Source organism: Salvelinus namaycush, chromosome 34 (genome assembly GCF_016432855.1).
Source record: "Salvelinus namaycush isolate Seneca chromosome 34, SaNama_1.0, whole genome shotgun sequence".
Taxonomy (NCBI): Eukaryota; Metazoa; Chordata; class Actinopteri; order Salmoniformes; family Salmonidae; genus Salvelinus; species Salvelinus namaycush.
Genome location: NC_052340.1, coordinates 2357631 through 2370379, shown reverse-complemented (window position 1 = coordinate 2370379; position 12749 = coordinate 2357631). Strand labels below are relative to the sequence as shown.

At 42.3% G+C, this 12749-nt stretch overlaps 1 protein-coding gene across 1 annotated transcript in view; it reads right to left on the bottom strand.

The window, feature by feature from the left end:
• Window positions 1-717: 717 nt before the first annotated feature.
• Window positions 718-12749, bottom strand: part of LOC120028634 (cullin-3) — a 32132-nt gene continuing 20100 nt past the window's right edge. The window contains exons 5-16 of the mRNA XM_038973846.1: window positions 11058-11172; window positions 10642-10870; window positions 10045-10190; window positions 9557-9733; window positions 8498-8668; window positions 5922-6029; window positions 5411-5535; window positions 5153-5249; window positions 3129-3263; window positions 2640-2826; window positions 1922-2067; window positions 718-1788 (exon numbers count right to left, since the gene is read on the bottom strand). Of these exons, the coding sequence (XP_038829774.1) occupies window positions 1657-1788; window positions 1922-2067; window positions 2640-2826; window positions 3129-3263; window positions 5153-5249; window positions 5411-5535; window positions 5922-6029; window positions 8498-8668; window positions 9557-9733; window positions 10045-10190; window positions 10642-10870; window positions 11058-11172 (1768 nt within the window). The 3' untranslated portion in view covers window positions 718-1656. The remainder of the gene's footprint in view (window positions 1789-1921; window positions 2068-2639; window positions 2827-3128; window positions 3264-5152; window positions 5250-5410; window positions 5536-5921; window positions 6030-8497; window positions 8669-9556; window positions 9734-10044; window positions 10191-10641; window positions 10871-11057; window positions 11173-12749) is intronic.

The following is a 12749-nucleotide window of genomic DNA, read 5'->3' as shown; positions in this document are numbered from 1 at the left end:
GAAATGAAAAATGGGAGAAAGGGCTTAGTCTACTCTAAATGAGGAAAATAATATGCAGAATAGCGCCAGATGGCAGTCGTCTCACCGTCACGTATGAGCAGACAAAGGATAGTCCAGACGGGTTAACTAGACTTTGAGGGGCAAAGGAGGTAATACCACTTCCGTAATGTAAATGAGAATGGAATCCTGAGAAAATGAGGCCATCATCTGTCACATTTCTGTTAAAGAACATTAACAACCCTGGCACCTATGCCCCATTTTAGCCCTTGTTACATTGCCACATTCTTAATGTGTTCTAGCATGTGATTTGTTTGTAGACATAGCAAATATAATGATTCTAGTTCTGTGGTAGCCATTCTGGAACATTGGAGACTATAATTGGCATCTTCTATTGGCCACAAATGTCTCATTAATACATTTTTATTTTCTAATAATCAACATTAACTTGTCATAGCAGCTGTCTGTAGTATTTGTGAGATGCACATTTATTCCATGTCATGTGGCCTCAACCAAATTAATTGCACACTGAGAAATAACATTTACTTGAGGGGATTCAGTAAGAAACATTGCAGTTCTAAAGCAAGTGCAGACTCAAAGTTGGCTACCACTGTTTGAAAGCAATACAAATGGTTATTTTGAATTCCTCTTGGCTGCGTAACAGTTCGACTGTGGTTCCCTCTATGCATTAGGCTTCAATTATGGTCAGAGGAACAGATATTTCACAGTAAAGACAATTTTAGTGTGGCTTTCTCTGCTCTCAGAGAGGAATACACAAGGCAGAGTTGTGAAACAGGTAGGAGGCAAAATTCCCTTCGTTGTACAATTTATTTTTCTACACTTAATATGATGAAAACTAGGCCCTGTACAGTCCACTTTAGTGAGTACAATTATTTACAATTTATACACATTAAAACATGGTGATAAATTGGTTCCAATTGAAATGCAATAAGAAAAAAAAAGAACTTCCCTTTGTGATCTGCATTGGGAAGAACCTACAATTCCAAGGAGAGAAATATTTTCTGGGCTGACGATCCAATTTTACAATAGGCCCCATTGAAAAAGACAAAAAAAACATACACCTTGTATAGAGCACTCCATAAGATAAAGCATGCTATCAAGCAACTGCTCCTGTTCTCTGCAAACCAGCAACAACATCCATGTCCTCTTCTCTTTGATTAAAGTCCTAGAGGGGGGGGGGGGGGGGGGGGGGGGGGGGGGGCAATAGTGTCTGACAACCTGTACAACCAGCATGGTGCCACGAAAAAACACAAACACATTTACATCAACATTTAAAACGGGAGAAATTTCAAATATTTTCTTGGTCTTTGTGTAGCCAACCCACATTAGCTTGGTATATTTTTTGTATTATTTTGTTTATGCTAGTTTTCTTTTCCTTTGTTTATTGGGCTTGAATGCAGTACACTTGATGCATTCCCACTCTCCGCCCAAATTCTCCCCAAGGCCACATAAGGAACATGAAACTGTAACAAAGCTATATCCAATCCCTCCATTTAGCTAAAATATATTTAAAAAAACCTTGTCTTTTTTTTCCAATGAAAGAAAGGTAAGCTTCCCAGTATCAGACAAACTTCCAAGGTCATACACAACACAAGACCCCCCCCCCCAAAAAAGTATTGTTTGATTGAATTCACGCCTTTATGCTACATAAGTGTACACTTTGCGATCCTCCGGTGTCCGTGCCAAATATTCCCGCTCAATGAGTCCTTCAATGCGCTTCTTGATGACTACAGGACTGGGGAGGAATCGCGATCGCAATTGCTGGGTGACCTGGAGAGATGGTACAAACAGACACAATCAGACCCGGATCTTACATCTAATTACTGACGTAAATGAAATACTGAGAGGTACAGACAGAAGTACCCCGAAACACCTCAATGTTCATACACTGTATTCCACTGACCTCTGCTACCAACACGTTATGCTGCATCTTCTTTCTAGACTTCATGATGCGGACGATGGCCGCCTCGATCTCGTGCTTCCTATCATCGTCCACTTTCTGCCGCGTCTCCTTCCTCTCCGGGTCCGTCTCTCCTTGCTTAGCGGCGACTAGCGACCAACACACGGAAACCAGTTTCAGCCGGGCACCTCATATGACAGCTACATGCACAGGACTATATCACTGGGCTCCCGAGTGGCGCAGCGGTCTAAGGCACTGCATCTCAGTACAAGAGGCATCACTACCGTCCCTGGTTCGTATCCTGGCTGTATCACATCCGGCCGTGATTGGGAGTGCCATAGGACGGCGCACAATTGGCCCAGCATCATCCGGGTTAGGCCAACATTGTAAATAAGACTTAGTTCTTAACCGACTTGCCTAGTGAAATAAAAATAAATTCACGCTACACAGGTAAATCTTTGGTTGGGCTATCCAGACGAGTGGAGATCAGTGGGGTTTTCACTACAACTATCTGAGAGGTAGAATCAGATAAATAGAATCTCATTATAATTCTGTGGTTAGAATGACCCTAGAAGGTTGGTATGCATACAGTTCAACGCCATGCTTCAGAAACCTATGTTGAAACAAAATAAATCCTGGTTGTTTTTGTGCCATTTTGGCCCTAGCTCTTTAAATCTGTGTTCTACAAGACTGGTCTGTATGGCTAACTGGGTTTGTCTACCTGTCTGGATCTTCACGCGGTGCAGCTTGGAGGTGAACTGGTCGTTGACGGTGAACACATGACCGTTCTCGATCTCCTTGGACTTGGGCTCCTTGGTGAGGACCCGCTGGGTGGGCTTCCCGCAGGCCAGCGACTGCAGCGCTCGCACTAGCTCCCTCTCCGGGATGTCTGTCTCCTGCTGGATCTCCTACACAGCAGAGAGCGAGAGATGGGGACAAAGAGGAGAGATGGAGATGAGGCAGAGGGATCCTTTGATCCATGACTGCACTATACTGAAACCAAAGAATACATCGTTTTTTAGAGAAACACGAGGGTCTAACTTTTTCAGTTCAATATAACTTTATTTATTCCCTCAGGGAAAGACATTGCCAGACTACAACTATGAACATCCTGCACATATAATAAAGACATCACTTTGCCCAAATACATCCCTTCTTACAAACTTGACTTTATTCTGTGATGTGCTACGCATTCAAGTAGCGGCTGTACCTCAAACATGGACTTCTCCCGGTTGTTGAAGAGCATGAGTATTGTCATCTGGAAGGTGGACACCTGCAGTATGTGCTTCCTGGTGTTGGAGCCTGTTACTTGGGCGCCGCCCACCCCCACCTCCAAGCCGTCCTCCTGGGAGGAGAGGAGAAGAGAGGTCACCACCGGCCGGCCGCCTTCAGGTAACTCAGTCACACAGGAGTAATCAATGTAGCCTCTGTTCAATCACTGACTATGTCATGCTTATATAAACACATACAGTTGAAGTCGGAAGTTTACATACACCTTTGCCAAATACATTTAAACTCAGTTTTTCACAATTCCTGACATTTAACTCTGGTAAAAAATTCCCTGTTTTAGGTCAGTTAGGATCACCACTTTATTTTAAGAATGTGAAACGTCAGAATAATAGTACAGAATTATTTCAGCTTTTATTTCTTTCATCACATTCCCAGTGGGTCAGAAGTTAACATACACTCAATTAGTATTTGGTAGCATTGCCTTTAAATTGTTTAACTTGGGTCAAATGGTTCCGGTAGCCTTCCACAAGCTTCCAGCAATAAGTTAGGAGGAATGGGCCAAAATTCACCCGACAGCTGGTGTAACTGAGTCAGGTTTGTAGGCCTCCTTGCTCGCGCATGCTTTTTCAGGTCTGCCCACAAATTGTCAGTAGGATTGAGGTCTGGGTTGGTGATGGTCACTCCAATACCCTGACTTTGTTGTCCTTAAGCCATTTTGCCACAACTTTGGAAGTATGCTTGGGGTCATTGTCCATTTGGAAGACCCATTTGCGACCAAGCTTTAACTTCCTGACTGATGTCTTGAGATGTTGCTTCAATATATCCACATAATTTTCCGTCCTCATGATGTCATCTATTTTGTGAAGTGCACCAGTCCCTTTTGCAGCAAAGCACCCCCACAACATGATGCTGCCATCCCCATGCGTCACGGTTGGGATGCTGTTCTTCGGCTTGCAAGCATTCCCCTTTTTCCTCCAAACATAATGATGGTCATTATGGCTAAACAGTTCTATTTTTGTTTCATCAGACCAGAGGATATTTCTCCAAAAAGTACGATCTTTGTCCCCATGTGCAGTTGCAAACCGTAGTCTGGCTTTTTTTATGGCGGTTTTGGAGCAGTGCTGAGCGGCCTTTCAGGTTATGTCGATATAGGACTCGTTTTACTGTGGATATAGATACTTTTGTACCCGTTTCCTCCAGCATCTTGACAAGGTCCTTTGTTGTTGTTCTGGGATTGATTTGCACTTTTCGCACCAAAGTAAGTTCATCTCTAGGAGACAGAACGCATCTCCTTCCTGAGCGGTATGACGGCTGCGTGGCCCATGGTGTTTATACTTGCATGCTATTGTTTGTAGAGATGAACGTGGTACCTTCAGGCGTTTGGAAATTGCTCTCAAGGATGAACCAGACTTGTGGAGGTCTCCTTTTTATTCTGAGGTCTTGGCTGACTTCATTTGATTTTCCCATGATGTCAAGCAAAGAGGCACTGAGTTTGAAGGTGGGCCTTGAAATACATCCACAGGTACACCTCCAATTGACTCAAATGATGTCAATTAGCCTATCAGAAGCTTCTAAAACCATGACAATTTTCTGGAATTTCCCAAGCTGTTTAAAAGGCACAGTCAACTTAGTGCATGTAAACTTCTGACCCACTGGAATTGTGATACAACTATAAGTTAAATAATCTGTCTGTAAACAATTGTTGGAAAAATGACTTGTGTCATGCACAAAGTAGATGTCCTAACCAACTTGCCAAAACTATAGTTTGTTAACAAGAAATTTGTGGAGTGGTTGAAAAAATTGTTTTAATGACTCCAACCTAAGTGTATGTAGACTTATGACTTTAACTGTAGCCCCCCCCACACATCAATGTTCATCCCATATTCAAAGGCAAGTACAGCCTTAATAGACCTGCTGTTATCAAGGCCTGATGTTGACATTAGTGGTGCGTGCGTGCATCAGTCTGTCTACCTGCCAGCCAGTCAAAGGCTGTCCCCTGCATACCTTTTTGATTGGGCCGTAGAAGGTGGCATTGAGGTCTGCAGAGCCCATGTGATGCTGCAACGTGAGCTGCCTGCCGCTGTGTTTTGCCAGATAAAATCTATGGCCACAAAATCAGAGGACAGTCACACACTACACCGTTAAAGATAAACACAGACAATGGACAGCGCCCCGCTTCCACAAGCTCCAGCAGAGAATTACATGGCCTCGCTATGCAAAGTAAATGAGATACAGTGAAGGACAAAGAGGAGATAGACAAACCTTCTAAAGACTTCAAATGCATGTCGAGGAGAAGGGGGGATATTACATTTGGGTGTGGCGGACTGCGTTGGCCAGTAACCTGTCGTCAAAACCCTCACTGTGAGATCGACTCCACCCAACGACACCTGGGGATGGAAGTTAGATCTACGTCTTTCACTGAGGTTCCCAATGGTCAGAATGACCATCAAAAGCTCCATAAGATGTGCTCTTCGCTTTGAGAGAGCTAATGCAAGGTTAAATAGAGAGCAATAGTAATGGTGTCGTCTTTGGACAAAGCCTATGGGAAAATGAATGGTGTTTTTGATAAATGCTGAAAATAAGGTCTGTGGTAAACACAGGCTTAGGTGATCTTATATGTTTTGTCCCAAAACCCTATTCTTTCCCCATAGGAATGGCTGAACGAACCAGAGGTAACTAATTTATATTTTTTTAGGACTACAAGCTGGCGAGCTCTATGTTCCCCAGAACCAACACTGGACTGGTTCTGTGAGTGGGTGTCTCTGTGTCTCACCGCCGTTGACTGTAGATGTTGGCGGAACTCGTCCATGGTTGTGTTTGAGATGCTCATGTCTCGGAACATGCCTTCCAGTTTGGAGGTGAACTGGCAACCACACTCCGTCTGGCCAGGTGAACCAGAGCGAGAGGAAGAGAAAGAGAGATATACGGGATGATACAGATCTATTAAACACTTCACTCGTGCTATAATTTCTGTCACACTGACTCTTCACTCAGCTGAGCTGTAGTTCAACATACAGTTTGTACAGTTCAAAAGGTGTAAAGTACTTAAGTCGTTTTTTGGGGTATCTGTACTTTAATATTTTTATTTTTTGACAACTTTTAATTTTACTTCACTTACATTCCTAAAAAAAAGTATGTACTTTTTACTCCATACATTTTCCCTGAACCCCAAAAGTACTTGCTTAGCAGCATCGAAAAATGGTACAATTCACACACTTATCAAGAGGCTATCCCTGGTCATCCCTACTGCCTCTGACCTGGCGGACTCACAAAACACAAATGCTTTGTTTATGAATGATGTCCGAGTGTGCCCCTGGCTAGCCATAAATTTAAAAAAAACAAGAAAATGGTAACGTCTGGTTTGCTTAATCTAAGGAATTCGAAATTATTTGTACTTTTACTTTTGATACTTAAGTATATTTAAAGCCAAATACTTTTAGACTTTTACTCAAGTAGTATTTTACTGAGTGACATACCTTTTTAATAGAAAATAGTATCTTTGCTTTTACTCAAGTATAACAATTGGGTACTTTTCCACCACTGGTGCAGTTCAAGTAAAAAATGTATTACATTTTGTAATGTACCAGAACTGGGATCAAAATACAATTTAAAATAATTAAAAATATTTTAGCTTTGCAATTGAACCAAATCGAAAATAACCAAAAGTGCAAACCCCTCCCACATGGCACCACAAGCAGGCTAACGCAAATGCTCAAAGTATTTGAAATAGTATTTGCACACGGGTCTGGTATATACTTATATTGCAAATCTTAAGGTTGTACTTATTAGGTATTGAAGGTGCTACAATACAATGCATTCAGAAAGTATTCAGACCCCTTGACTTTTTCCACATTTTGTTATGTTAAAGCCTTATTCTAACATTTATTTTCTCATCAATCTACACACAACACCTCATAATGACAAAGTGAAAACAGGTTTTCAGAAATTGTTGCAAATGTATTAAATCTAAAAAAAAACATATACCTTATTTCCATAAGTATTCAGACCCTTTGCAATGAGACTCGAAATTGAGCTCAGGTGCATCCTGTTTCCATTGATCATCCTTGAGATGTTTCTACAACTTGATTGGAGACCACCTGTGGTAAATTCAATTGATTGGACATGATTTTGAACGACACCCACCTGTCTATATAAGGTCTCACAGTTGACAGTGCATGTCAGAGCAAAAAACAAGCCACGAGGTCGAAGGAATTGTCCGTAGAGCTACGAGACAGGATTGTGTCGAGACACAGATCTGGGGAAGTTTACCAAAAAAATGTATGTAGCATTGAAGGTTCCCAAGAACACAGTGGCCTCCATCATTCTTAAAATGGAAGAAGTTTGGAACCACCAAGACTCTTCCTAGAGCTGGCCGCCAGGCAATCTGGGGAGAAGGGCCTTGGTCAGGGAGGTGACCAAGAACCCAATGGTCACTGACAACCATCTCTGTAGTACTCCAGCAATCAGGCCTTTATGGTAGAGTGGCCAGACAGAATCCACTCCTTAGTAAAAGGCATATATATGACAGCCCGCTTGGAGTTGCCAAAAGGCATCTAAAGTACTCAGACCGTGAGAAACAAGATTCTCTTGTCTGATGAAACCAAGATCGAACTCTTTGGCCTGAATGCCAAGCGTCATGTCTGGATGAAACCTGGCACCATTCCTACGGTGAAGCATGGTGGAGTCAGGATCATGCTGTGGGGATTTCTTTCAGCGGCAAGGACTGGGAGACTAGTCAGGATTGAGGGAAAGATAAACAGAGCAAAATACAGAGATATCCTTGATGAAAACCTTCACCAACCTCAGACTGGGGCGAAGGTTCACCTCTAACAGGACAACGACCCTAAGCACACAGCCAAGACAACGCAGGAGTGGCTTCGGGACAAGTCTCTAAATGTCCTTGAGTGGCCCAGCCAGAGACAACATCTCTGGAGAGACCTGAAAATAGCTATGCAGCGACGCTCCCCATCCAACCTGACAGAGCTTGAGAGGATCTGCAGAGAAGAATGGGAGAAACTCCCCAAATACAGTTGTGCCAAGCTTGTTGCATCATACCCAATAAGACTCGAGGATGTAATCGCTGCCAAAGGTGCTTCAACAAAGTACTGAGTAAAGGGTCTGGATGCTTATGTATATGTGATATTTCAGTTTTTTATTCGTAATAAATTTGAAAAAATTACTTACATTCATTTTAGAATAAGACTAAGGTCACAACATGTGGAAAAAGTCAAGGGGTCTGAATACTTTCCGAATGCGCTGTATATCTGAAACAAACAGTTGATGAATCTGTTAATGGATGGAAGATCTTAAGATACGAAGCTACTGCTCTTCCTCCTCCTGTTTCCTCACCTTGAGCTTAGAGATCATGTTCTTCTCCGAGTCGTCCGAGACGCTCTTGTTGGTGAGCAGCCTCCTGGCCAGGTGCTGTTTGTAGTACCTCTCAAACACATCCTTCTCCTGCATGAACCTGAAGAGCACCATGGCCTTGTCCAGGATCGACTCCACCTCCTGCTCCGTCAACTACACACACAGAACGAGAGGACAGCGAGCGTTACACGAGCACACATACACACTTTAAATGATTACATTTGAAACACTGATTTAATCAAATATATTGAACTCCTTATACAGTGAGCTCCAAAAGTATTTGGGACAGTGACCATTTTATTGTTGTTTTGGCTCTGTACTCCAGTACTTTGAAATGATACAATGACTGAGGTTAAAGTGGAGTCCGTCAGCTTTAATTTTAGGTCATTTTCATCCATATCAGGTGAACCGTTCAGAAATTACATCACTTTTTGTACATTTTAGGGGACCAAAAGTATTGGGACAAATTTACTTGTGTATTAAAGTAGTAAAAAGTGTAGTATTCGGTCCCATATTCATTGCACGCAATGACTACATCAAGCGTGTGACTCTACAAATGTGTTGGATGCATTCTCTGTTATTTTTGGTTGTTTCAGATTATTTTGTGCCCAATAGAAATGAATGGGAAATAATGTATTGTCATATTTGTGCGTATAACTTTCTCACTCATCATTATTCACGATTCATTCAGGATTATCTGTAATCATGGTAGCATCCAAATTAATGTAGAAGTGTTTAGAAATATATTATATTCTTATTTACAATAAAAGTGACTCCAAAATGACACAATACATTATTTACCATTAATTTCTACTGGCACAAAATAATCCGAAACACAACCAAATATGTGTCACAATCAAATGGCACCTATTCCTTATATTGGGCCCTGATCAAAAGTAGGGCACTATGTAGTGAATATGATGCCATTGGGCTCTGGTTAAAAGTAGAGCACTATATAGAGAATATGGTGTCATTAGGGACGCAGCATGTGTGCCCTGAGGAGAGGAACATTCCTCCCCATTACATCAGAAAACGACTCACTCCTTTTACGCCTTTCTTCAGCTTGTCGTCGATGAACAAGGAGAGGTACTCGGGGGAGCGCGAGTTGAGGTTGAGGAAGTATTCAAAGTCCCCTGCGATGGTCTGCTTGAAGAGCCGGTCGTTGTTGAACGACTCTAGAAGGAAGCGGTCGAAACGCGACTTCAGATCCAACAGACCCTGCAGAGAACAAAAACCAGAGGAAGGAAGAACACGTGACATTATTGGAAAGCAATGGCACTTACTACATGCTCTTGTGTATCTGCCATCTAGTGGCAATATGGAGTATAACAACAGAAATTGCATCCCTGCAGTGGATTTAAAAGCATTGAATCGGTATAAGCATTCACTGGAGTTTCCCCTATTGTTAAATCCATGACCAGGGAGTATGGAAATGCACGCTTTGGGAGAATGGGAAGGAATGGGAATGTAGCCAGAGATCAATTTTTTGTGGGCCCCGTGCCAATGATGTCACTTCCGGTGTAAATTACCTGGATGTAATCCACAGGGTTTTTGCCCTCGCCCTCCTCTGACACCAGCGCCTTGCCCTGCTCGCGGAGGTAGGAGCTCATGCACTCACACATGGTCTTCAGTCCGTTTGGCACTCTGCTAAAGAGCTTATACATACACGCCAGGTCTGTGTTCACACATGCACGCACGCACGCACACGGGCCCACACATCAGTACAAACACATTAGTATCCAAAGACCACCCACTAATATCTTTCACAATAAATATTGAATTGCTGACATCGATATCAAAACAATGGCACGGGTGGTGCCAAGTATGCACACGACAACAATACACATTCACACAATGTACATTACTAAATTATTCTGCTCTGCAAAAGACCTCTTAAGAGGTATGCAAATGTCTGACAAACTTTAACATCGGGGGAAAATATCCCTTTCACGAAAAAGAAACAAAGGTTGGTGTCCCAAATGGCACCCTATGCCCTATATAGTGCACTACTTTTGACCAGAGCCCTATCGGCCCTGTCAAAGGTATTTCACTGCATAGGGATTAAGGTGCCATTTGGGACGCAAAGTATAGCTGGGACTGGAGTAGTAGTAGTGTGGCAAACTGACCCTCTGTCTTTCCGTTCTTGAGCATGTGGACGAGGCCCGAGTTCTCCATTTCCACGATGGTCTTCATGTGCTTGGAGATGAGCTCCCGCTCCACCACCTTCACAATGGGCTCTTCCGTCGTCTTGTCCAGGCAGTGCAGCACGCGCTCGATCTCCTCGTTTATCCGCGCCTCCACTTTCTTTATGTACACGCTTGCACTGTTCTCCGCCAAAAACTTTTGACTTTCCATCTGGAGGTCAAACAAACACGGGGTTAGGAGCGCCTTGGGTGACTGAGAGGGCATACACATGATGTACATATTATGATAATAGTAGGCAAACAACAAATATCAATGCAAGTCAACGTGCATGACACATAGCATTGATGCGAATGAAATGTATGAATAGATGTGGGGGGGGGGGGGGATTATTACAAACCTGGAAGAACTCTGCAGACATTTCTAAAAACGGGGCCTCAAAGTCCTCTTCGTAAACCGACCTCCCTTCGAGGCCTAAGATCATTAACATCTGGCAGGCATTTCTGATCGCCCCCCTGAGAGAGAGAGGGAGAGAGAGAAAGTGAGAGTGAGACAAACAGGGTCAGGTTAAAAGACACCTCTACAGATTCATTCTAATTGTCCATGTGTCAAGTACAGTTGAGTCCCAAATTGCATTCTATTATGTGCCTGTCCATGACAGACTGACCAGGTGAATCCAGGTGAAAGCCATGATCCCTTATTGATGTCACTTGTTAAATCCACTTCAAAATCAATGAAGATGAAGGGGAGGAGACAGGTTAACCTGTTGAGGACAGAGGGCGCTGTTTTCACTTTGGGGGAAAATTGTGCCCAATTTAAACGGCCTCGTACTCAATTCTTGCTCGTACAATATGCATATTATTATTACTATTGGATAGAAAACACTCTCTAGTTTCTAAAACCGTTTGAATTATATCTGTGAGTAAAACAGAACTCATTTTGCAGCAAACTTCCTGACAGGAAGTGGAAAATCTGAAATCGATGCTCTGTTCTAGGGCCTGCCTATAAATGTCCTTGATATTTATTAGTATACATGCACTTCATACGTCTTCCACTAGATGTCGACAGGCAGTGAGAGAAGAAATGGAGTGTATAACTTGATCTGGGGTCGAATAAAAGCTCTTGGCATGACGTGTCACCAGTTTCCTGTTTTCTGGAGCGCGCGAGAAGGGACCTGGTATTGCCTTCTGAAAAGCTGTCGTTATAGACGACTAATATCTCCGGCTTTGATTTTATTTGATAAATGTGACAATATCATCGTAAAGTATGTTTTTTCAATATAGTTTTATTAGATTATTGAAATTTATTCGGGACGTTAGGCGTGTTGCGTTGTGTGCCTTTGTTCAGGAAGGAGAGCTTCGCGCTACTTTGCTAGCTTTCCGTGCTAATTGACTGGAGAAGAGGACATTCTAAAACCAAACAACGATTGTTCTGGACAAAGGACCCCTTGTACAACATTCTGATGGAAGATCATCAAAAGTAGGACCCATTTTATGATGCTATTTCATATATCTGTCGAACATGTGAAATAGTAGTTTGCGCCCAGATTTTGGGCACTCTCTCGCTATAACTAAGCTGGATGTCGTAATGAAGTTATTTTTAGAATTCTAACACGCCGATTGCATTAAGAACTAGTGTATCTATCATTTCCTATACAACATGTATTTTCTAGTAACGTTTATGAATAGTTATTTGGTCAGAATAGTTGTGTCATAAAAATATCTGCACATTCTGGGAAAAAGATGCTACGTTAGCACAATGTATAACCACTGATTTCAGCTCTAAATATGCACATTTTCGAACAAAACATAAGTGTATGTATAACCTGATGTTATAGGACTGTCATCTGATGAAGGTTTATGAAGGTTAGTGAAAATTCATATATTTTGCTGGTTTATTCGCTATCGCTAACGTGCCTATTGCTAACGCTAACGTGCCTTGATGAATGAATGCGGTAGTGTGGTAGGCTATTGTAGTAAGCTAATATAATGCTATATTGTGTTTTCGCTGTAAAACACTTAAAAAAATCGGAAATATTGGCTGGATTCACAAGATGTTTGTCTTTAATTTGCTGTACACCATCGATTTTTCA